Raw genomic sequence first — 26368 nt, 5'->3', positions numbered from 1 at the left:
AAATCTAGACGTCTATCAATACCAAATAGTATGCAAGATAAAGAACACATGGTATCTATATCCTGTATACTCCTTTCAATAATCTGTGAAGGAAGTTCTTCCTGGACAGTTTCAATAAACTTTTCCAGATCCTCCTCATAACTGTGGTATTTGTACACTTTTGCTTCTTGAAAGTTTAATTTGCGTTGGCTTCCTTGATATTCGACTATCAGGTCTTTCTCACCATAAGTATTTTTGCTACCATCTGCAGCCCTGTCAGCAAGTGAAGGAAATACTTCAAGGCTCATTTTTTTTTTTCTTTTGTCTCTATACCCTTATTCACTTGCAGAACTTATGGTTATAACTGCAACTTCAGGGCCGACTTTCAAGTCCATCCTGAAAACTACTTCACGTTTTAGTCTACTGTTTCCACAGAATTCTCTTTTTATATCTCACTCACACAAAACCCTTATTACACCACAAACCATATTATCTTTCTATGGTCATTTTGAAATTACAACTATCAATTTTTCCCAGTCTTGGGAATGTTCCAAAACCTTAGAAATCAATGATCTTTAAATCAAACTGTACAATCTTAATGATAAACAATTTGTCACTTGACCATCAGAAAACAGCTTAACCGATAACTTTACAGGTCTTCAGATGTGCAAGTCTTAACAAGCCTAATATTGTATCATTTGGGATAAAAACTACCCCCTAGATTGTAAAAAACAAAAAAAAAACACTAAAAAATTATCTTCCAATGATAGGACGAATAATCTGTAGTGTAGTGTTCTATATCCCACTCTTACAATCGTTTGTCATCCCTTCAAGCTCTACTAATTTTAGAAAAATCTGTAACTTATTAGAACTAGCCAAGCTAGTGATGACTACAAGTCCCATGATGCAAAGCAGGAGCCTGGACCAATGCTGATTGTAGTCGCTCCACTGAACGGAAATCTTCTGATCACCTGTGAGGCAAACTAGGCGTCTTAGCCTCCATTTTTCAAAGTTAGTTTATAAAAATAAAGCTAGGGCAGAGAAGGTGGAATTCTTACCACAACACTAGGTCCAACCCAGCTGCCAAAGAACCCTAGCCGCACGCACAATTCCATTTAGTGCCTCCGGGGGTAGGGCGCTGAGGAGGAGGGAGAAAGGGCCCTTGGTGTGACGTCACTTCCTGGAGAGGCGGCCGAGCTTGGCCCCTCCCTCCACCTCGCCGGGATACTGGGCCCGGCAGCGACCGGGTAAAGCCGGGCAGAGGCAGAGAGCGGCTGCTTTGGGGACGGAAGGTCACGTGAGGCTTCTCGGCCCTGTGGGTGGAGACGAAACGCTGCGGTTAAGGAGGGTCGGATTTAACCGTCACAGGGAAGCACGCTCTACGGGATCGCGGAGGGGGCTGAGGTAGGGACTAGGCTGTGGGCGCTTCCTCGGGCGCTCTCGCGGGTGACACCTGCGTCCCCTTGGCTGGCGGGCGTCGGGCGGGCTCCACCGGAGGGTGGAGGGGGCCCTCAGGAACCTCCGGGCCACCCTCCGGCCACCGCCGACTCTACCGCGCGTCTGGAGGCGCTGGCCTCGCGCGGGGCGGCGGCGGTGGGCTCGCCTTGGGTCCCCTGGGAGCCCCGGGAGCAGTGGGTCTTCCCACTCAGTGAGCCGAAAACCCGTGGCCTGCTCACCTGTCGAGGCACTCCTGAGGTCGAGCTGCGCCTGGGTTTCTACCCCCCTTCCTCTCGCCACCCACTTCTCTCCTACCTCGTTGCTCAGGCTCGGGCCACCTCACCTGCCTAAGGGTTTTCCAGGTTAGGACTAAGACGTTAGCCCTCGGGGCATCTCCATGCCAAGGCAAAAGTGAACACGCTATTAATGAGCCCAGTACGTTCTCTTAAAGTTTGGGTAGCGCTCACTTCTTTGCATGTCAGTGGTTGGATTGATACGAGTCCCTCCTCCAGCCCCGCGGCCTCAGGTAGTTGAGTAGCAAGGGGCAGGGCTATCCCACGGGGCCTTGAAAAGGATAATATTTCAGACTTTTATTTACTTCTTTGCGGGAGGGGGTGGGGGGCGGGAAGGAGCATCAGGCAGAACCAAGAAGCCGTGAATCAGCAGCTCAAATTTCTTGAACCTTTGATGAAGAGGAAGACTGCCCACGGCCACGTGCTAGATTAAAAATCTTACATCAGCATCTTTTCCAAGTCCGAGCAGCTCCATTCCTACCTTTCTAACCAGTAGAGTTGCATAGATGTGGTTAAGCTAGGCAGACCCTTTGTTATGTGCCATTTCACTGAGTTATTACAGTTTCTTAGTTTATTATTTAACAACTTAGTGGTAAACCTTTTCTTCATTGTATAATTATGAGATTATTCTGAGACAAGATATATTGGTCCTTTTGACAACAGAGATTGTCTAGTATGAATTGTAAAGGTTTGTTAAGTACTCTCAGTTTATAGCATAGCAGGATTAGTGATGATCTGGAAACTGTGAAGAGCATTTTCACTTTCAGCCTTTTCATATTTTAGGATACAAGTTTACTGTTCATTGGGTTTTATTTGATTAAATTGACCAAGAGTTTTTCAAGTACATTTGATCCTGCGTTTAGTAAACTTGTTTCTTTAAGAGCGGTTGATGTTTACCCTGTAGCATCTAAGCTTCTGGCCCACTGTTATTGCAGTTTCACTAATTAAATCAAAAGGAAATGTGAATAACTCTCCTCGCTTTCTTTTCTTCCCTCCTTCCCTCCTTGTACTGTATGTGGAACTGTCAGGACCATGAGCAGACTAAAGTTTCAGAAAGGGCTTTACCACTCTTCCTGTTTCCAACTCTTCTATATAGATGAAATCAGGTTAAAATGAACATTGCAGAAATCTATCACAGAGAAATGACGTGGAGATTAAAAAGAACAAGTAATATGAAGGTCAAGAAAAAGACTGTGGAGTAGTTTTACTCTCTTTACCTTGCAAATGAGAGTCCTTAGAGGTGATATTTTGGGATTAAAGAAAGACGTTTGGGGCAAGTTTTCATTCCAAATAAAGTACTGGAGTGTCACAAAATCAAAAGAAGTGGATATGAACACTCTGGGGGTTTTTGTGGATAATGTTCCAAATTAAAGACTAACCTTTCAGTATGTTCTTCTCATTTTTAGGTAGTGAATTCCTAAGAAGAAAATAATGGATTTCATATTAGTTTTTCTCTAACTGTTTGGACTCATCAGTGTATAGGTTTCTTGCAAAGGCTAAAAGAAGATGGCAACTCCTTATGTCCCAGTTCCCATGCCGATAGGGAGCTCTGCTTCCAGTTTTACAACCAACAGAAGCCAAAGAAGTTCTTCTTTTGGGAGTATCTCAACAAGCTCAAACTCTTCCAAAGGCCAGTTAGAGGACTCAAATATGGGTAATTTTAAACAGACAAGTGTACCTGACCAAATGGAAAGTACTTCATCTGTCTGTAGCAGCCCCCTCATTAGGACCAAATTTACAGGTGCAGATTCTTCCATTGAGTATTCCACTAGACCAAGAGAAAGTGAAGAACAAAATCCTGAAATAGCACCTTTGGAAGATAGACCTTCTACACCTACTATACTGGGTTATGAGGTGATGGAAGAAAGAGGTAAATTTACCGTATATAAAATACTAGTAAAGAAAACCCCAGAAGAAAGCTGGGTAGTTTTTAGAAGATACACTGACTTTTCTAGGCTTAATGATAAATTAAAAGAGATGTTTCCAGGCTTTCGATTAGCACTTCCACCAAAACGCTGGTTCAAAGATAACTACAATGCCGACTTTTTAGAAGATAGACAATTAGGATTACAAGCGTTTCTTCAAAATTTAGTGGCTCACAAGGACATTGCTNCTGCCAGCTCAGAGCCTGGAGCCTGTTTCAGTCTGTGACTCCCTCTCTCTCTGACCCTCCCCTGCTCACGCTGTCTCTCTCTCTCTACTAGAAATAAATAAAACATAAAAAAAAAAAAAAAAAATTGTTACTTATACTTGTAATTTCTTGAACATAAAATTCAAGTGGTTTTTACACCTCTAACTTTTGTCATGCTGTAGCTAGCCTTTGTTTTATTTGAATGAACTTTAACAAACCAGAAGTTTCTGTGAAATTAGCCACAGATCAAGAAACAGAACATTACCAGCATCCAAAATGCACCCCCCCATTCTGACAGTCAATACCCACTCTCCTGATAGCCTGCATTAATTTATTTTTGCACTTTATGTAAATGGAATTGCAGAGTGTGTACTCTTTGAGGTGTGGTCTCTTCAGCATTGTGTTTGTAAGATTTATCCTTAATCTTGCATGTAATTATAGGTAGCTCATTTTTATTACTGATAGTATTCCTTTTTGTGAATATACTACAATTTATTAAACCATTCTACCGTTGAAGCATTTGTAGAATTTCCAGTTTGGGTCTCTTCCAAATGCTACTGCAATGAACCTTTTGGTACTTGTCACTCAGTAAACATCTGAATGCATTTGTTTGGTATCTGCCCAGGACTAAAACTGCTAGATTATATGCCTAGCTTTAGAAGAGACTGATGATGAACAATGTGCCAGAGTGGCTGTACTAATTTATACTCCTTTAAGCGGGGTTGAGAGTTCCATTTACTCCACACGTTCCCAATGTGTGGTATTTTTTGTGTTTTTCATTTTACCTATTTTGTTGGTGGGTAGAGTAATATCACATGTGTTCTTAAGTTGCATTTTTAAATGGCTAATTAAATTGAAGACTTTTTTTGGCCATTTGATAGATGGCCAAAACACTTCTGTTATGAAGTTTCTGTTCAAAACCTTTATTCCTTTTTCTTTGGGAAAGTTTTTTGCACTTAATTTATAGTTTTCTCTGCATTTTGGATGTAAGGTTTTTCTTATAGCATGCACTGTGATATCTTTCTGTGGCTCGCAGTTTCACTTTCTTAATGATGCATTAGATAAACAAAAGTTCATCGTTTTAATATACTCTATATGTATTGTACAAATATAAATATTTTAATATTTATTGTGTTCTTTTATAGTTAACACTTTTTTTAACTCTTTTTTTAAAATTTTTTTTAAATTTATTTTCGAGAGAGAGAGACAGCACAGGCAGGGGAGCGGCACAGAGAGAGGGAAGCACAGAATCTGAAGCAGGCTCCAGGCTCTGAGCCCCACGTGGGGCCTGAACTCGTGAACCACGAGATCATGACCAGAGCTAAAGTCGGATGCTTAACCAGCTGAGCCACTCAGGTGCCCCAACACTTTTTAAAATCTACCTACTCCCAGCTTACAAAGATGTTGACCTATGTTTTCTTCAAAAAGCTTTATTGTTGGACCTTTCACATTTAGATCTGTAAAACATCTGGAATTGATTTTTGTCTGGTGTGGGATAAGGGTCAAGACACTTTTTTCACCTCCATATGGGATAAAATAATCAGGTTTTATTGAAAAGCCTACATTTGCACTGTTGCCTATGTCATATATCAGGCAGCCATAAATATATGGGTTTGTTTCTGGGTTCCATTTTTCCTTCATTTACTCTTCCACATGACCTCTAATTACTAACGGATTATGAGAGGCCTGGATACCTGCCGTCTTAAGTAGTCTAGCTTTGTTCTTCTTCAAGACTGTCTTGGCTATCCTTGGCTCTTTGCACTGGAGTTATATTGAATTTATAGACTAGAGAGAACTGACACCTGTACAATATTGAGTCTCTGCATTTATGAACCTAATCCATATACTGAAGTCTTTAACTTCTTTTAATACGGATTTTGTAGTTTTTAGAGCAGACGTCTTTCTTTCTTTTTTTTTTTCTCTTTAAGTAAACTCTGTACCCAACGTGGGGGTCGAACTCACAACCCCAAGATCAAGAGTCACATACTCTACCAACTGAGCCAGCCAGGTGCCCCTAGTTAGATTCATTTCTAAATACTTAGAAATATGTTTGTTCTTGATACCTTGTTTTGTTTTCTGTTTGTTAATTGCTAGTTTATATGTTTTGGCTTGTATGTCAGTGTGTTTCTGTATCTGGAGACCTTGCTAAATATAATTAAAATAGTTCTTGAATTTTCTTGATATAAAGTTTTTATGTTTACTTCAACATTTTATGCTATAAACTTAGGACAGTATAGAAGGCCCTCCAAGAAAAAATTTGTCATCATTTGTGTTGTTGTTGTTGTTAGGGAAATGTTTAATTTTTGTTGTTCTTTTTATTCATTTTTGAGACAGAGAGAGACAGAGCACAAGTGGGGGAGGGGCAGAGAGGGAGACACAGAATCTGAAACAGGCTCCAGGCTCTGAGCTGTCAGCACAGAGCCTGATGCGGGGCTCAAACCCACAAACCCTGAGATCATGACCTGAGCTAAAGTTGGAGGCTTAACCGACTGACCCACCCAGGTGCCCAGGGAAATGTTTAATTTTTAAAAAGTTTTTCATCTGAGTATAGGTGACACACAATTTTACATTTGTTTCAGGTGTACAACATAGTGATTCAGCTTTTCTATATGCTATGCTGTGTTCACCATAAGTGTAGCTACCCTTTGTCACCACACAACGCTGTTGCAGTATCATTGACTGTTTTCCCTATGCTGTACGTTTTTGCCCATGACTTATTCATCCATAACCAGAGGCTTGTATCTTCCCTTTACCCATTTTGCACTTTCCCCCAGTCCTCCTTCCACCAACAACCATCAGTTCTCTGTATTTATTGATCTGATTCTGCTTTTTGTTTATTCATTTGTTTTATTTTTTAAATTCCACAAAGTGGAATCATATACTATGTCTTTCTCAGTCTGACTTATTTTGCTTAGCATAATATCCTCTAGGTTCCTCCATGTTGTCACGAATGGCAAGATCTCATCCCTTTTATGGCTGTGTAAATATTCCATTGTGTGTATGTGTGTACGTATCTATATATGAATGTGTCTGTGTTTATACACATACCACATCTTTATCCATTCATCTATTAGTGGACACTTAGGTTGCTTCCATATTTTGGCTACTATAAATAGTAATACTGTAATAAACAAAGGGGCACATATATCTTTTTGAATTATTTTTTTCATATTCTTTGGGTAAATACCCAGTATTTGTAGTAATTCTATTTTTAAGTTTTTAAGGAACCTCCATACTGTCTTCCACAGTGACTATACCAGTTTACATACCCACCAACAAGTATACAAGGGTTCCCTTTTCTCCACATCCTTGGCAACACTTGTTATTTCTTATCACTTTTATTTTAGCCACTCTGTTATACGTAAGGTGAAATCTCATTCTGGTTTTGATTTGCATCTCCTTGATGGTTAATGAAGTTGAACATGTATTCGTGTGTCTATTTGCCAGCTCTATGTCTTCTTTGAAAAAATATCTGTTCAGGTCTTCTCATTTTTTTTTTAATGTTTATTATTTATTTTTGAGAGACAGAGTGCGAGTGGGGGAGGTGCAGAGAGAGAGAGGGATACACAGAATACGAAGCAGGCTCCAGGCTCTGAGCTGTCAGCACAGAGCCTGACATGGGGCATAAACCTATGAATGATGAGATCATGATCTGAGCCAGTGTCCAGAGCTTATTCGACTGAGCCACCCAGGTGCCCCATGATACCCATTTTTTAATTGGATTACTTGTGGGTTTTCTTGGTGTGTAATTGTAGAAGTTCTTTATATATTTTGGATATTATTAGCCCCTTATCATATACATCGTTGGCAAATGATTTCTCCCATTCAGTAGGTTGTCTTAGTTTTTTTGATGGTTTCCTTCACTTTGCAAAAGTTTATTTTTATGTAGTCCCAGTAGTTTATTTTTGCTTTTGTTTCCCTTGCCTCAGGAGACATATCTAGAAAAATGTTGCTATGGCTGATGTCAAAAAAAATTACTGCCTGTGTTCTCTTTTTTTATTGTTTCAGTTCTCACATTTAGGTCTTCAGTGTCTATTTTTGTGTAAGGCGTTATACAGTGATCCAGTTTCGCTTTCCAGTTTTCCCAGCACCATTTATTGAAGACAGTTTTTCCCTTTGTATGTTCTTGCCTCTTTTGTCACAGATTAATTTATTGTATAAGCTTGGGTTTATATCTGGGCTATCTATTCTATTCCATTGCTCTATGTATATATTTTAGTGCCACTACCATACTGTTTTGATTAGTATAGCTTCGTAATATATCTTGAAATCTGGGAATATTGATATGTACAGCTTTGTTCTTCTTTCTCAAGAGTGCTTTAGCTATCAGGGTTATTTGTGGTTCAAGTGTATCTTGAAATCTGGAATCATGATATGTACAGTTTTGTTCTTCTTTCTCAAGAGTGCTTTGGCTATGCAGGGATTTTTGTGGTTCCACTTTTAGGGTTATTTGTTCTAGTTCTATGGAACATGCCTGTTGGTATTTCAATAAGGATTGTATTGAATATATAGATTACTTTGGATAGGATGGACATTTTAACACTTTTCTTCCAGTCCATGAGCATGGAATCTTTCTAATTGTGTTCTTTCTTTCATCACTGTTTTATAGTTTTCAAAGTACAGGTCTTTCACCTCTTTGGTTAAGTTTATTCTTAGGTATTTTATTCTTTTTGGCACACGTGTAAGTGGAATTGTTTTCTTAATTTCTCTTTCTGCTACTTTGATATTAGTATATAGAAATGCAATGAATTTCTGTCTATTAATTTTGTATCCTGCAACTTTACATAATTCATTTATTATTTCTAGTAGTTTTTTTGGTGGAGTCTAAGATTTCCTGTCTACAGTAACATGTCATCTGCAAATAGTGATGGTTTAACTCTTCCTTCCCTAAACAGATGCCTCGTATTTCTTTTCTCTTGTCTGATTTCCGTGGGTAGGACTTTCAGTACTATGTTGAATTAAAGTGGCAAGAGTGGATATCCTTCTCATGTTCCTGATCTTAGAGGAAAAGCTCTCAGTATTTCCCTACTAAGTATGATATTAGCTGTGGGTTTTTTATATATGGCCTTTATTATGTTGAGAGGTCTTTTTCCTAAATGTGTTTTGTTGAGAATTTTTTCATGAACAGATGTTGGATTTTGTCAGATGCTCTTTCTGCATCTATTGAAGTGATCATATGATTTTTATCCTATGTGTTGTTGTTGTGGTATATTGCATTGATTGATTTGTAGATGTTGGGGCATTCTTGCATCCCCAGACTAAATTCCACTTGATTGTGGTGAATGATCTTTGTAATGTATTGTTGAATGCAGTTTGTTAATATTTTGTTGAGGATTTTTGCACCTATGTTCACCAGAGTGTTGAGATAATTTATGAAGAGAGACAATCTTTAGAGTTGAATTCTCATGAGACTGTTGATGTGATGGGAAATCTGCATGGACCTGACTCTTTTTGGAAATTAGAATAAAGTGGTAGCTCATTTTCTTACCTTGGCATACCTTATGCAGGAATGAGCATTCATTAAGCTGATGTGTGTGAAAATACAAATTCATAGGCACATTTGAGACAGCAGTGCATAAAGTCTTTAAAGACACCAGAGGGAAAGAAGTAAATAACAGTTGTAAAGTTATTTCTATTCATTTATTCATTAATTCAACATTTTGGGGGTACTTATTGTGTGTAATGCACTCTTCCAGAGTGGTAATAGTGGTACAGCAACTCGAATGAATGAGTAAATGGTAGATAAATAAACTTTTTTAAATGCTGATGTGTCATATGGTGCTGTAGAGAAAAATAAAAGAGTGAAGGAAGTTTCCCCACAACTGTAGTTGCAATTTAAATAACATTGTCAATCACGGCCTCACAGAAAAGATGTTAGCACTAAGAGGCAGTGAACCATGAGAATATCTGGGGAAAGAGCTTTTCCAGCAGGTGAGACAACTACAGAGACCCTGGTGGCTGAAAGCAGAAGCAGCCATGGGGAGAGATATAGGAACTGAAATAACAGGTAAAGACAAGGGAGTGTGACACACAGATCAAGTAGAGCATGTAGCCATTGTAAGGCTTTTCCATTTTACTCTGCACAAGATGAAAAATCTTTGCAAATGTTTTAAAGGAAATGTCATGTGATCTGACTTAATTTTTTAAAAAGATTCATCTGGCTGCTGAGTTAAACTAGATTTTGTTGCAGAAGAATGGAAACAGGAGGTATTAGGTTCTTGCAGTAATCCACAGTAGACAACACGATGGTGGCATGGGCAGGATGGTGGGAGAAGTCCTAACAAGTGATCAGATTCTGATACATTTTGAAGTCAGAGCCTTGAGATGTGGGAGAAAGAGAAATCAAAGATGATCCCAAAGTTTTTATGTAAACAATGAGTAGAATAGAGTTGCCATTTAGTTAGATGTCTGATTATGAGGGCAAGACCAGGATTTGGTTTTGAACTTGCTAGGTTTGGGATACCTAGTAGACCTCAGAACGGAAATGTCGTGTGTGTCTGAACACGTACACCTAGTGAGTACACAAGTGTATGTATTATGTATAGGTATAAAAGTTGAATTTAGGGAAGAGATCTGAGCTGGAAATACAAGCTTGGGAGGAGTCTTAAGTTTGTAAGATAATTTTTCCATATATTTCTTTGAATTGATCTCTTAACTAAACAAGTATTAGGAATGACTGGTAAGATCTTGTAATGTAGAGACCATCAAGTCTTTGAAAAGTGATTAAGAACAAAAGTGGGTGTGCCTGGGTGGCCTAGCACCAACTCTAATCTAGGCTCAGGTCATTCATGATCTCTTGGTTCATGAGTTTGAGCCCCACATCCGGCTCTACACTTACAGTGCAGAGCCTCCTTGGAGTTCTCTCTCTTTCTCTGCCCCTGCATCACTCATGTGAGCATTTCTCTGTCTCTCTCTCTCTCTCTCTCTCTCAAAATAAATAAATAGAATTTTTTTTTTTTAATTTTGAAAAAATAAGGAACAAAAGTGACTAGGAGGATTGATGAGTCAGATTGGGAAGGCATGGACTTCTTCAGTTGGTAATGTTTTGTTTCCTGTGCTTGGTACTAATTACATGAGTGTTTTGTATACTTAGGATTTCTGTGCTTTTCTATATGTATTTTGTACTTAAGTACATAATTCACTTACAAAATAAATATATACAAAGTAGTATATACTAAGTTTCCAGTAAAGAGTAGAACCCATAACTGCTGTTAAAACAAGGAGGGAATGATCAGTAGTAGCCATAAAGTACAATTGAAAGCACTACTTAAATAGAAACATAGGAGAGCTTTCTAGAGAAGACAAAACACAAAAACCTGTACTTGGTCTTTCCTAGAGATGTAGTAGTGCTCACGGGCCACTGTGGAGAGCAGCTTAGAATGGAGGGTTCATTTTTTAAAACAGAATAATAAAGGCAATATGGATTCTGTGTAGATAAGCCTTATTGCCTTATGAAGTTGACTTTTATCATGCATCAGTTTTTCATACTCAGAAGTTTTGAAGTCAACTTATCCCTTATGTTTTGATTAGTAACTCCTTAAAAAAATGTTTCATTAGTATCTCCTTTGCAGCTATCTTAGATCAGGACTTTCTGCAGACCTTAAAGGGTATCCAAATAATCTTCTTCATCCTTATATATTACAAAGGTGAATGCTTTGTTTTTACTTCGAAGCTAAAACAGTTCAACCCTTACCCTTGCTGATTCCCCCCCCAAAAAGCTGAAAGAGTCTATAAGAAAAAGTCTGTAAGGGAGAAAATCAAATGATAAGGGTGATCTAATGCTAAATAATGAGTCTTCTCTACAGCATCCAGTAGGACTCCATGAGACACAAATGTGAGTCATATTTGTAATTTAAAATGTCCTAATAGCCATGTTTAAAAAAGTAAAAAGCAGATTAAATTCTATTTAATAATATTTTAATTTAACCTAAAACCATTTTAGTGAAGTATTTTACATCTTCTTTTTTATTCTAACTCCTTGAAATCTGGTGTGTATTTTACACTCAGAGCACCTATCATTTGAGACTTGTCACATTTCACGTGTTCAGTAGCCACAAGTGGCTGAAGTTCAGCCCTGGAGCTCCAGCTGAACGTTGTTCCACAGCTGACTTTGGGAGAAAACAAGGGTTTCACTCATTCAGCAGACGGTTATTCCATGTGCCGTGTATTTAGTTTAGCCCAAAATACTGTACCCAGACTATCAGGAGCTGTTTCTCTGAGATTCTCTTATAAATAGTGGCTCCTCATAATAAATTCTAAAGTTATACTTACAAAAAATAGAATTCGAGTTTCCTTATGATATGCTTTTTAAAATCTCAACTTTTTAAAATATTTAAAGTCTAGATAATTGTGCATAATTATAGAAATGTGAACTTTTGTCTAATATGGATATTTTTTAGCTGCATTTCAGCCTTGAAGATTAAAACAACAAATTTATTTGAAAACTATGCTGAATAGTTATTGAATTTAGAAATTAAATTTATTGTATAAGGCAAGAGTGGCTATTTTTCAAACATGATTGAGTCTTTTATCAATTTTAGAATATTTTACCATAAAATATATTTTGGAACTGCTGACTTCACTTATTATTAGTGTGTGCCAAAAAAGCATTTTGTCACAAATTTGTCATAGTCTTGTTTCTTAAGACCTAAATCTTGCTTTTGGTGCCTACATTAATTATTCATATATTTGATGGTCCAAGTGATTTCTGATATTTTTTTACTTACCAATTGTGATGATCTGGTTTTCAAATAAAAGTTTTAAAAACATTTGAAGTTTTAAATATCTATATATACATTTATTTATAGTCTCTCTCTCTCTCTCTCCTTTTCTCTCTGCATAGGTATATAAAATACTAGTAAAGAAAACCCCAGAAGAAAGCTGGGTAGTTTTTAGAAGATACACTGACTTTTCTAGGCTTAATGATAAAGTAAGTACTTTAATAAATCTAAAATGGACTTTTCAATTTTGCATTATTGTCTGTTACTGACAGTTTTGTTAAATTTGTGGTTTTTCCTCCTCAAAAGTTACTTGAGTGAAGTGAAATCTTTGCTAGTTCCTAAGGAAATTAACTCTTTCACTTCATTTTATAGCCTAAAGACCCATCTCTACACACAACTTCCTTTTTTTTGGAAACAAAAATTATTTTTAGTATAAAAATGTGAGAACCTTAAAATTGCTAACAGAAATATAAATGATTATATAATGTGAATTTGAAAAAAAGGTATATATATATATAAGATTTCCTAAACCATGTGACAATAAAAGAATGAACAAAAAAATACATTTCTACCATATTGTATTAGTTTTCTATTGCTGTTTAACAAATTACCACAAACTTTATGACCTAAAACATACCTTTTTATTATCTAGTGATACAGGTGAGCTCAACTGGGTTTGCCACTTAGGGTCAGACAAGGTCAAGATCAAGCTGTTGGCTAGACAGGGCTCTTATCTGGAGGGCTCTAAGAAAGTATCAGCTTCCAGGCTCATTCAAGTTGTTAGCCGAGTTCAGTTTCTTCTAGTTTTTAGACCAGGCTTCCCATTTCCATGCTGGTTGTCAGGCAGAGGTGTTCTTAACTCATAAAGAGTGCTATCCAGCCCTTGTACCTGGCCCCTCCACCTTTAAAGTAGCAATAGCCAGGTCAGGTCCTTTTTTAGATCTCTGACTTTCTCTTCTGCAGTCAGAAATAAAGCTGTACTTTTAAAGGGTTCAAATGATAAGATTAGGCTTACCCAGATAATCTTCCCATCTTTAGGCCAATTAAAGAATAACCCTAATTACATCTGCATACTCTCTTTTGTTTTGTAACATAACAGAATCACAGAAGCAACACCAGGGGCAAAGGTCATGGGATCATCTAGAATTCTGCCTACTGCATTTATGAAACAGTATAATAATAATAACTCTCAATATATTAAAGCCTCTTTAAAATAAGTAACAAAGTAAACCAAAAGTAGAAAATGCTATAAATGATGTGAACAAGGCAAACCATAAAAGAAATATAAAGGACCAATACATTTAGAAAACATTTAATATCATAAAGTACTCAAAAGAAAATTAAGGAACTGTTTTTACCCATCAGGTTAACAGATATTTAAGTGGTATTATCCACTGTTGGAAATACGAATCTTCCTGGGGCCACAACTTACTAAAGTTGTACTTAATTTTGACACAATAATCACCTTCCTGGGATTTATCCTATATAAGAAATCATGGATATGGGCAATATTTAGTTCAAAGGATACTTTTCACCATGTTTTATTCATTGTTATTTTCTTTGTGTTTTAATTTGTTTTTAATAGTTAAATATTAGAAGCAACCTACATTTCCAGTAGGGAATTGATTGAGTAAATTGCAGTAAGAATGTGATAGAAGAAGAGCTGAGCTGTCCACAGAGCTAGAGGGAAATCAGATGAGGTAGATGCAGGTAGTGGTATTTTAGAACCAGACCATTTCTCCAAAAGAAGCAAGTGGCTTATGATGCTTCTGAGAAGCTAAGTTAAGATGACCTTGGAACAGAAATTACTCCCTAATTTTGACAGGTGTTTTGTAGAGGAAACTTTACTGATTTTCTTCTCTCCTATTGGCCAACTTCACCCTCGAAACTTCTAAAGTTAGTATATTCTTATAATGTTTGGTGGTAGAAAACCCCACTTATGGGATTTTGCAGTTGCCTGGCTCCCAGAAAGTTTGTCCCATTCTGAAAATTTCAGTTTGAGTTAAAGTTAAAATATAAAATGCTAAACTATTTCATCCTTTGTTTAGGTATTAGCAAGATGACTTTTTGTAGTATGCCAAAACATTTAAAGTATTATTTGTAATGCATTTCTGCCATTATATATGAATTTTACTTATTGTTCCTGAGTTCTTATATTACACTGATGAATTAAAAACCTCTAATTCTTTATTTCTGTTGATTTTTTTAAATAATTAAGCAAACAAGACCAAAGTACTTTATGAAGTTACCAGAAACCAATATGGAATTCTTAGCTTTCTTATGAAATTGTTATAATTTTTATTCATGAAGACTAATTTCTTTTTTTTTTTTTAATTTTTTTTAATGCTTTATTTCTGAGAGAGAGAGCAAGTGTGAGCAGGGGAGGGTCAGAGAGAGAGACACACACACAGAATCCGAAGCAGGCTCTACACTCTGAGCTAGCTGTCAACACAGAGCCCGATGCAGGGCTCAAACCCACAAGATCATGACCTGAGCCGAAGTCGGATGCCTAACCGACTGAGCCACCCAGGCGCCCCATTGAAGACTAATTTCTAATTCTATTTAGAGCCATTTAATCCTTTTTGACTTGCTATTTTTCTTTTCAGAGTTCAACTATTATTTAGTGTTTACTTCTCTTTGTCTCTCTAGATACATTTTTATATTCCTATGATATTTCTTATCTTAGGCAAGTTGAGATTTAGATAACTCTTAAGCTTTTAAAGAAAGATATTAGTAGAAGTTTAATTTAAATTAATAAATATCTCCTTGATATTTCAAGTTGGGCACCTAAAATTAGTAAGTATCTATGTCAGTGTTCTAGGTACAAGAAATAACTCTAGCCATCACATACTTTTACTTGAAAGAATCCAAAAAAATGTGTGTAAAAGTCAGGCCACAGCCTAGGAGAAAATATTTGTCATACCTATATCTGACAAAGGACTTATATCAGGAATATATAAAGAACTCTTGTAACTTAATAATAAAAAGATAAATAACCAGTGGGTTAGAAGATTTAAATAGATAATTCACCAAAGATATGCAGATCCAAATAAGCACATGAGAAAATAGTTAACATCATTTGTCAACAGAGAAATGCATATTAAAGCCACAACTACTATATACTCACCAGAATGACTAACATTAAAAGGATGGACAATGCCTAGTATTGCCAAGGATGTAGAGCAATTGTAACTCCTATGTATATACAACTGGTAGAAATCAACAAGTAAAACAATTGAGGTATGAAAAACTTAGCTGAATTTAATTCTTTAAGTTTATTTCATGTAGTTAACAGGATAGGTTTTGTAGAATTGCTATAATTGAGTTGAGCACTGTATATTCTTTGTTTGTTCTTTTTCAGTTAAAAGAGATGTTTCCAGGCTTTCGATTAGCACTTCCACCAAAACGCTGGTTCAAAGATAACTACAATGCCGACTTTTTAGAAGATAGACAATTAGGATTACAAGCGTTTCTTCAAAATTTAGTGGCTCACAAGGACATTGCTAACTGGTATGTGACAAACTGAAATAAGAGGTTATGAGTGCATTCCAACAACTTGTTTAAACTAAAGAACAAATATAGGACGATAGTTAATTCAAACACAAAAATATAGGGTAGGAGTATAATTACTTGGCCTCTCTAATACAGCACTACTTGGAATTTTCTTGCTTTTTATTGGTAAGAATTTTATTTGGTGGAACACCTGGGTGACTCGGTTAAGTGTCCAACTCTTGATTTTGGCTCAGGTCGTGATCTCATGGTTCGTGAGTTCAAGCCCTGTGTTGGGTTCTGTGCTGACAGAGCCTGCTTGGGATTCTCTCTCTCCCTTCCCCACTCATGCTTTCTCTCTCTCTCTCTCTCTCTCTCTCTCTTGCTTTCAAAATAAAAATTAAATTAAAAAACATTTGTCATTTGATTTGTATTAACACTTGTAAAAAGTTAGCAAAGTTAAAAATTTTTCAATGTAAAAAAATGTTTAAATTAAAAAGTTAAAAATTCAGTGTACCATATACTCAACCCAACTGTAAACTTGATATTAGTATTTAGTATTTTAACAATCATTTAAACAAAGTGGCCTATGTATTAGAATTTGGTTAATATGATACTATATAATTTTGAAGGTAATATTCTTTATATTTCTCCAAACTGATGCAAAAATATGAAGATTGGAAAGTGAGTTAATTTATAAAGAGGGTAAAGTGTGAAAATAACAGCCATTAAAGAGGGAGGGAAAGGATCTCTATGGGGTTTTTTGCTTCTGGAAATAACTTATGAGAAAATTGCTTAATGATTTATTGTTAGCTGGGTGTCTAATTTTGAAACTTACATTATCAGATAAATTAGAACCATTTTGAGATAAGTAGAGAGCATTTATTAGACAACAGTAGCGTATTGTATAGATACCTATATCTCTAACTGTCCTTAGCAGTTTTTCACATAAGGATGGAAAACCGTTAAGACAAGCCTACTGTCTCACTTTTTCTCCCCTTTTTTCTCAGTCTTTTTAAAAATGTGTAACACCTTAATGTTATACATAGCAAGGATACTATGCATATACATCTTGCTTCTTAATGTGTGCTGCCCAAGCTTGATGATTACGCCCTTAGATCTCTGCCCGTCTCCCTCATTTTCTTCTCTGAAAGCCAACTACAAGCCAGACCCCTTCTCTCAACTCCAGATTCATATATGTAATTGCCTCCTTGGCATCTCTTTTGGATATCTCAAAGTAACCTCAAACTAGGGAAAAGCTTACTCTAGACTTTTTTCCCAATGTTCAGCAACATCATTTACCCAGAACCTGATACCCTTAATACAACCCCCGTACCCTTATCGCTTCCTTTATGTTTTAAATTCCACTCAAATCTTTCTACTTTTCTCCATTTCTGCCATCACCACCCTGGTCTAAGCAGTTGTCTCTCACCTGAATTACTGCAGAAGCTTTCCCTCTGGTCTACTTGATCCACTCATATTTCTGTAAGCCACAGTGTTCTTCAGCTATATTGGTCTTTTAATTTTCCAAAACCACATTGTTCCTTGGTCCTTTAGAGCCTTCAAATGACCTGTTCCTTGGAAAAACAATGTTGCACGCTATTAACCCACCCAGTCATGGTCTAGATAACACCTGTATGTCCTTCAGATTTCAGTTAAAAACTTCACTTCCTCAGATAACTGGTTTTCCTGACCCATCTCCTCACGCACCACCACCACCACCACCACCAAAGAGTAGGTTAGTTCTATCTCATAGTATCTGTATCAGTGCCTCTCAACTGGTCAAATCGTAATACCTTAAGTAAGGCACCCATTGTATCTATGAATTAACTTCTCTCCTAGACCTCTAGGCTGGTACTGTGTGCCAGTCTTAAGGGAATGGGGAAAATAGTCACTCAAATCATTGTTCTTAGCATTTATTCTCTCCTGGAATCCCAGCTGGTTAGTACTCTAATTTCATAGCATTTCAGTTTCTAACTATTTCTCTGATTATTTGATTGTGTTTCTCCCACCAGGTTGTAAGGTATATATGTAATAGTAGGTCATGTGGGTGTTTTACTGATCATTCAGTGTGCAGTGCTTAACACAGTGCTTACACAAAATCTGTGCTCAATAAGTATTTGTTAAACAAATGGCTGAAATGTTGAGAACTGCTCATAATAATAACTGTTATTATCACAAGAAAAGATTTTGGGGGTGCCTGGGTGGCTTAGTTGGTTGAGTGTCCAATTCTTGATTTTGGCTCAGGTCATGATTCCAGGGTTTTGACCTTGAGCCCTGCCTCAGGCTCTGTGCTGAGCTTGGAGCCTGCTTGAGATTCTCTCTCTCGGGGCAACCTGAGTGGCTCAGGCTGTTAGGCAGCTGACTCTTGATTTCAGCTCAGGTCGTGATATCATAATTCATGAGTTCAAGTCTCATGTTGCACTTTGTGCTGACAGCACAGAGCCCATTTTGGATTCTCTCTCTCCCTGTCTATCTGCCCTTCCCCTGCTCATGCTCTCTCTCTCTCTCTCCTCTCTCACTCTTCTCCCTCCCTCCCTCCCTCCTTCTCCTTTTGCCCCTCTCCACCACTTGTGTTCTCTGTCTCTCTAAAAAAAGAAAAGAAAAAGTTTGAAACAAATATGATAAAACTCAGTGATTGTGGGGCGCCTGGGTGACTAAGTCGGTTGAGTGTCCAACTTCGGCTCAGGTCATGATCTCGCGGTTTGTGGGTTCAAGCCCCGCATTGGGCTCTGTGCTAACAGCTAGCTCAGAGCCTGGAGCCTGCTTCAGATTCTGTGCCTCCCTCTCTCTCTGACCCTCCCCTGCTCACACTGTCTCTCTCTCAGAAATTAAAAAAAAAAAAAACAAACATTAAAAAAATCAAAGAAAACTCAGTGATTGTGTATTCTAGGTGGTAGGAACATGGAACTCCCTACTTTTCAAAATTTTTACATCTCAAAAGGAAAAAGAAACTGTTAATTCAGACACACAAAGAAAGAATAAAAACCAAAAACTCTGAAATCGCAGAGAAAGACTTATGAAGAAAATATATTTTATACCATACCATAAAAGAAGATTTTTACAGCTAAGAAGTCAACATATCTTATCCCCTTTCTCTTATCTTTTATTCAGTAAACCTTCATGTCTTAGTATTGAAAATATCATGGTGACTTAAAGTCAAATTTATTCTATAAATAGCTATATGATGAAATATTAATATAAACCACATTAATAAGCTGATTTTGTGATATCTTGATTTTTTAGTGAAAACGTATCTTCGTTTTATTGCCTTTTTAAAAAGTTATTGGTAATAACAGGGCACTGGATTCGCTCAGTCCTTTTAGTGTCCTATTTTGGCTAAGGTCATGATCTCATGGCTCATGGGTTCAAGCCCCACGTCAGGCTTTGTGACAGCTTCAGATTCTCTGTCACCCTCTCAGCTCCTCCCCTGCTTGTATGCATGCACTTGCTCTCTCTCTCACTCTCTCTTTCTCAAAAATAAACATTAAAAAAAACATGAGGTACCTGGTTGGCTCAGTCAGTTAAGCATCCTACTCTTGGTTTTGGCTCAGGTCCTGATCTCACAGTTTGTGAGTTCAAGCCCTGCATTGGGCTCCGTGCTGATAGTGTGGAACGTGTTTGGGATTCTCTCTCTTTCCTTCTCTCTCTGCTCTTCCCATGGTTGTGCACTTTCTCTCTCTCTTAAAAAAAATAAAGTAAAAGAAAAAAGAAAAAAATTCCTAGAATAACACGGGAATGCTCAACTTTAGACCAAAGAAAAATTCCCAGTAGGATTTACAGCTCTACCATAGAAAGAGAAAAGACCTATTTCCTGAAATTACCAATGGCCAAGATTATTGTCTCATAATCTACCTCTTAAAAGAAACAGGAAGTTAGGGGCACCTTGGTGGCTCAGTTGGTTGAACATCAACTCTTGGTTTGGGCTCAGGTCATAATTTCAGAGCTGGTGAGTTCAATCCCTACATCAGGCTCTGTGCTGATGGCAGAGAACCTGCTTGGGATTCTCTCTCTGCCTCTCTCTGCCCCTCCACTGCTCTTGCTTTCTCTCTCTCAAAAATAAACATTAAAAAATATTTTTAAAATTTGTATTTTAAAAAATGTATTGATAATAGATTTTGTCTCTAAGGTAGGCATACAAGGGACGTTTGAGATCCTGTTGTTTCTAAACTGCATATTTTAGTACAGTGGTAGTTGTCTTGCTCAGTTCATAAGTAGGTGTTTCAGGAAAACAAAGATTTCTTGGCCAAATCATTTGGGAAAGGTTTCATGTGACATTCCTAGAGTATTAGAAGTTCTAAGAAGTCTTATATTAAAGAATGTAATGTATCTGGCATTAATTTTCTACTTGATTTTGTCATGTAAATCATCAAACACTTAGGGACTACTGTTAGATAAATGGAACTCAAAGTGAAGTATTTGTGCCTTATTTATTCTAGAGAACACACTGTCTTTTTGTGGGTTATGGGTAACATTCTTTATTTCACAATTTAAGAAAATTCTTAATAAGTTTTTGTTTAAGCCATGAGTGAAGGGAGGGAAAGACATTATTTATCTGTATTATCTTAAGCATTTGCTCTGTGTCCTGCTAGGAAGGGTATGAAAGAAGCTGAGAGGTACTTACTGGTCTTAAAATTGATTTGAAGAAATTAGGTTTCCAGATGAACAAAATAAGGGGGTGTATTTTGGTCTGATTAAATGCTACTTGGTATGATACATGTTAACTTGATATACTTGTTAGCCTCCTTTTATAGTTGTAATGGGAGCATAGAAAAATTACTGTCTTTATAGGCCCAAATAATTATTTGATATTTAGTTCTTTATAGGTTTATATTTACACTTCTTTTACTTTCCTTTTTTATATCATTAGCACTTCACAACACAGTTACTTCTTAACCTTCATGTTGGCTTACGAGCTTTTCATCATACAGCAGAGCTGGCTGGGGGCTCTTAATATTATTACATCTGTAACTGTAACAAAGCAGAAGTAGAAGAAAGTAGGAACTGAAAGGATATTAAGGACTGTTGGTCTGAAAGCTTTAAGATAATATTTTCAGATGCATTTAGAAAATACAAGAAAACATAAAAATTAATGTTTTCAGGATTTCAGAATATCAAAGGATTTCTTATTGATTTGTCCCATAAATATTTATGTAGGTCTTCCTACATATAAGGTATTGTAGTGCATTAGATACTGATCCTCTATTTAAGAAAACTGAACAGAAAGATTCACCAAAAACAACTATCATGAGTAGAGTTAGATTTCTTTTACAGGAGACAGAGAGGGAATTTTTGGGAGAATTGGAGGACGCTTCCTAGAGGGTGACATTTGAGCTGGATTTTAAAGAATTAGTGGTATTTGGACCAACAGGAGAAGGTGAAGAAGGATCTTAGAAATGAGAGGGAGTATTCTATTAAAATGCAGAAGCAAAGCACGGATCCTGTACCAGCAGCATGTGACTGTCAAGGTGAAGGCCGCCTAAAGATGGAGGGAGGGAGGGAGTCTTACATTGCATGATTTGTTACACTTGTTTAGTGTATAGTTCTGTTTACTTATAAATTATTTTTATAAAGTATTAAATGTATTCATATAAATTATGTTATGTTATAAATATATTATTTTATGCTGTCTTATACTACTTTGAAATTATTGCATCATTTAATCTGCACAGCAATTTTTTATACTATTCTGTTTTCATAAGCATTATACATATAAGTTACGAATTTTTTGTCCTTTTTAATTCTTTAAATAGAGGGGTTAAATTATATACTTTTTTTCATATTATCATCCATCTATAAAGACTCCAGTACCAAAAATCATCTTTTAAATTCTTTTAATTTTTTTTAAATGTTTGTTTATTTTTGAGAGACAGAGAAAGCACAAACAAGGGAGGGGCAGAGAGAGAGACACACACAGAATCCGAAGCAGGCTCCAGGCCCTGAGCTGTCAGCACAGAGCCTGATGAGGGACTCGAACCCATGAATAATGAGATCATGACCCGAGTTGAAGTCAGATGCTTAACTGACTGAACCACCTAGGTACCGCATCATGTTTTAAATTCTGTATGTGTAAAAAAACCAGTTCAGGATGAATTTGCATTAACAGCAGTTAATAGTAAAGAAACAAAGTATGGAAGTATTTATATAAAGGAGCAATTGGGAAAATAATGATTACATTTACCCTTTGAAAACAGAAGTCCTTGGTGGGGGGGGGGGGTAAGAGGGGACACCTTTGTGGCTCCGTAGTTTGAGCATCCAGCCCTTGATTTTGGCTCAGGCAATGATCTCATAGTCATGAGATCCAGCCCTGCATTGGGCTCTGTGCTGGCCATGAAGCCTTGCCTAAGGTTCTCTCTTCCTCTCCCTCTCCCACCCCTCTGTCTCTCTTTCAAACATAAAAATACACACACAATAAAATTTTTTTTAATTTAGAAAAATGCAAAATTACTTGGGATAAGAGAGCCATCTTCACACATTGAAAGATTGTGATGGGGAGAAAGATTAATCAAATGATACTTAACTTTAAAGCAGTGCTTCTTCAACTGTAGTGTATGTTGTTAAAGTGCAGATCCTGAATCTGCAGGTCTGGAGTGAAGATTCTGCATTTCTAACAAGTTTCTAGGTGATGCTGATACTACTGATCTAAAGACTTCATTTTTAATAGCAAGACGAACATACAAAACTAGGACTAATAGTGAAAAGTTAGAGGAGACCGTATCACCTTAGATAACAAGGAATTACATATCATTTCAGGCTATCTACTATGAAAATATTCTGGGGGCACCTGGGTGGCTCAGTCAGTTAAACTTCAGACTTAGGCTGAGATCACGATCTCACGGTTCATGAGTTTAAGCCCCATATCAAACTCTGGGCTGACACTCAGAGCCTGGAGCCTGCTTTGGATTCTGGGTCTCCCTCTCTTTCTGCCCCTCCTTTCGCTCTTCCTCTTTCTGTCTCTCAAAACTAAACATTAAAAAGGTTTTTAAAAATTCTGTCTTTTGAGAAAATGACTTTCTCTTTACATAAGTATTTGAAAAGGCTAGATAGCCGTCAGTGGTATTGAAAGGGGGATTATGAAATGGAATATATTGGGTTAGATAACTCCTTAGGTATCTTTTAATTGTAAAATTCAGTGATTCCATAATTCTTGAAAACGATGAACTATTTTTTACACATTTTCACCCTGAACTATCTCCTCACAGGAAATTTTTTTTAATGTATCTAAGTAGTTTTTATATATTAAGGTATCATCAAGACAAGTTAGATTAGTCTTAGTATTTTTATAAAATGAAAGAATTCAGCTATATATTCAATAGCTCATATTATAATGCCAGCTCATGAGAACCAACACATTGCTAAGTTTGGTCAATGATTTTCACCACTAATGTTGGTTTGGTAGACATTCATTTATGGACACATTTAAAAATGCAATAAAGCCAAATATTTTGTATTCAGATCTTTGTAAACTCTTACCTAATTAAATTGGGTCTCAGAGATCTTCTGCAGAATTCAGTTTTTTGGGCTATTTAATAATGAAGTAATTTTAGTCAGTTACTTTACATGATTTTAATCAATGTCTTCATTTGGAAAATGAAGTAATTGAGCTTAGAGGCCTCTAAAAGTTCTCTTTCAACTCTATATTTCATATATCCTATTCTTTTTATTGTACTTCTTCACGAATCTTGAAGTTAAACCATCAGAAACCACCAGATTCTGACCTTTTAACTAAGACTTTTGGTCTTACTTATTGCTGTCCAAAGTTGACCTTCTTTAGAAAGTAGAACCTAAAAATCCACCTCGAATTTCAGAATTGTAGTATAGTGTTTATCTACAATGCTGGGTAGAAATTTGTTCTGATGCTTATAAAAGTCATTAATTTTTTTTCTAATTGCATAACTCTTACAAATAAAGTCATTATTTGTGGAATACTTATTCTGTGCTGTGCTAATTGGTTTGAATATGGTCTATACAGTCCAGAAATTTGACATCTACCTTTTGGTGAAACAGACTGCTTGGTAAACACAATATTAGTAATATAGTAGTAGTAGTGTAGTATGGTATATACTAGTAGTATAGTAAGTCCTGTGAAAGGATCTCTTCAAGGTGTTGTGGCAATACATATAAGAATACTGAACCTAACATAGGACAGGGACAGAGGGTCTAGTCAGAGAAGACTCCATGAGGAGATAACAGACGAGTTGAGTCATGAAGAATAAATATGAGTTGGCCAGCGAAGGGTTGGAAGGATGGGCCAGGCTAATAGCAGCAAGCATGACTAAAGGCAGGGAGGCATGAAATAGACATGAGATGTTGGGGCACCTGGGTGGCTTAGTCGGTTAAGCATCCGACTTTCGCTTAGGTCATGTACTCGCGGTTCGACGGTTCGAGCCCCACGTCGGGCTCTGTGCTGACTGCCAACTCAGAGCCTGGAGCCTGTTTCAGTCTGTGACTCCCTCTGTCTCTGACCCTCCCCTGCTCACACTGTCTCTCTCTCTCTCTCTCCTAGAAATAAATAAAACATTAAAAAAAAAGAAAGAAAGAAATAGACATGAGATGTACCATCTTTGAGGTGTCAGTTAGGAAAGACAAACCTAGAATATAGGCAGGTGTTTCATCTTGGCTTTGTTCCCTCTTGCCATAGGAGGTGTAGATGGGTTTTAAGCTGGGTTTGACATAAAACATTTAAGTGCTCTAGATCAGAAGGAATAAAACTGAACATAGGAACAGAACTGGGCTAGTAACTAGGGAAGAGATCTGCAAGGTCTAAAGTAAACCCTTGCTGTAGGCCTTCACACCTATCATAGGGACGTAAACATGAGCCCTTCAGCCTCACACCTAGTCAGCCCATCTCTTCCAGTGTGACCCTCACTGTCACTAGCCTTGATTCCTGAGTCCTTATCCTTCAGGTTGTATTTAACATCAAGTTTCTGTTAATGTCTTTTAGCTGGTAGAGAATACTGAAGAGAAATATTAACTGATAGAACATTTCTGTCCCAAATACCTCAGTAATGTTTTCATGCAGTGACTTTCTGTGCTTAATTTGATTTTGACAGAATTAGTAACTAGTATTTTTAGTACATTTTTCATTTGGTTCTCAGTTGACCTTTTAGTGAATTGTAGGCTTTAGTTGTAAGGGTCTTTTTCTTTTAAAATACACATTTTGAGGGGTGCCTGGGTAGCTCAGTTGGTTAAGCATCTGATTTCGGTTCAGGTCATAATCTCATGGTTCATGACTTCGAGCCCTGAATCGAGCTCTATGCTGACAGCTCAGAGCCTGGAGCCTACTTCGGATTCTGTGTCTCCTTCTCTCTCTTCCCCTTGCCCACTCACGCTCTGTCTCTTAAAAATAAACATTGGAAAAAAAAATGTAAGATAAAATACACATTTTGAGATAAAGGGCACATTTAGCTATTAAATTACAATTTTTTTAAAAATTGTGAAATGTAAACAGGTACATAACAATGAAAGAAAAAAGTAAAATATAATAATAAATAGAAGATGAAAGGTCGCCTGGTGAAATAATTTTTTTTTAAGCCTGAAAATAAAAACTCTTAAAGATTTTTTTTAGAGTATCAGAGGAAGAGATCAACTTATAGGACAAATTTGCTCTGATAATAAAAAATGCTGAGGGATACCTATCTGTGGTCTCCTTATCTTCATGTTAAGTCAACAAGTGATCTCAATTTTAAAAATAGAGTTTCCCCAGGCGCATGGTTGGCTCTTTCGGTTAAGCGTCCAACTCTTGATTTCAGCTCAGGTCATGATCTCACAGTGAGACTGAGTTCTGCACTGACTGCATGGAACCTGTTTGGGATTCTCTTTCTTCCTCTATCTCTGCCTCTCCCCCACTCGAGTGTTCTCTCTCTCTCAAAATAAATAAATGAACATTTTTACAAAATAAAATAGAGTTGGGAAGTGTGGGTGGCTCAGCTGGTTAACCATATGACTTTGGCTCAGGTCATCATCTCATGGTTCATGAGTTCAAGTCCCACGTCAAGGCTCTGTGCTAATAGCTCAGAGCCTGGAGCCTGCTTCAGATTCTGTGTCTCCCTCTCTCTGTACCCCCCTCCCACTCTCTGTCTCTCTCTCTCTCTGTCTCTCTCTCTCTCTCTCTAAAATAAACATTAAAAATGTTTAATAATAAAATAAATATAAGAGTTTTGCCAAACACCTAAAAGCTATTCTAGATAATAATGGGAATAGAAAGATACAGTCTTGCTTTTACCTTTTCATTCCAGATTGTTGGATTTTTCTTAGTCAAAGAGATTTTTCTCTCTTTTTAAGTTTACTTATTTGAGAGGCAGAGAGAAAGCACACTT

General features: G+C 37.0%; 1 protein-coding gene across 1 annotated transcript in view; it reads left to right on the top strand.

The window, feature by feature from the left end:
* The first annotated feature begins 1177 nt into the window (after positions 1-1177).
* The window catches only part of SNX16 (sorting nexin 16), a 42673-nt gene continuing 17482 nt past the window's right edge, over positions 1178-26368 (top strand). The window contains exons 1-4 of the mRNA XM_039223240.1: positions 1178-1383; positions 3116-3590; positions 12683-12769; positions 15922-16070. Coding sequence (XP_039079171.1) covers positions 3216-3590; positions 12683-12769; positions 15922-16070 — 611 coding nt within the window. The 5' untranslated portion in view covers positions 1178-1383; positions 3116-3215. The remainder of the gene's footprint in view (positions 1384-3115; positions 3591-12682; positions 12770-15921; positions 16071-26368) is intronic.

This window comes from Hyaena hyaena, unplaced genomic scaffold (genome assembly GCF_003009895.1).
Source record: "Hyaena hyaena isolate Hyena2069 unplaced genomic scaffold, ASM300989v1 scaffold_1308, whole genome shotgun sequence".
NCBI lineage: Eukaryota > Metazoa > Chordata > Mammalia > Carnivora > Hyaenidae > Hyaena > Hyaena hyaena.
Note: the sequence above shows the minus strand (reverse complement) of the source record. Positions and strands in the feature narration are given on the sequence as shown.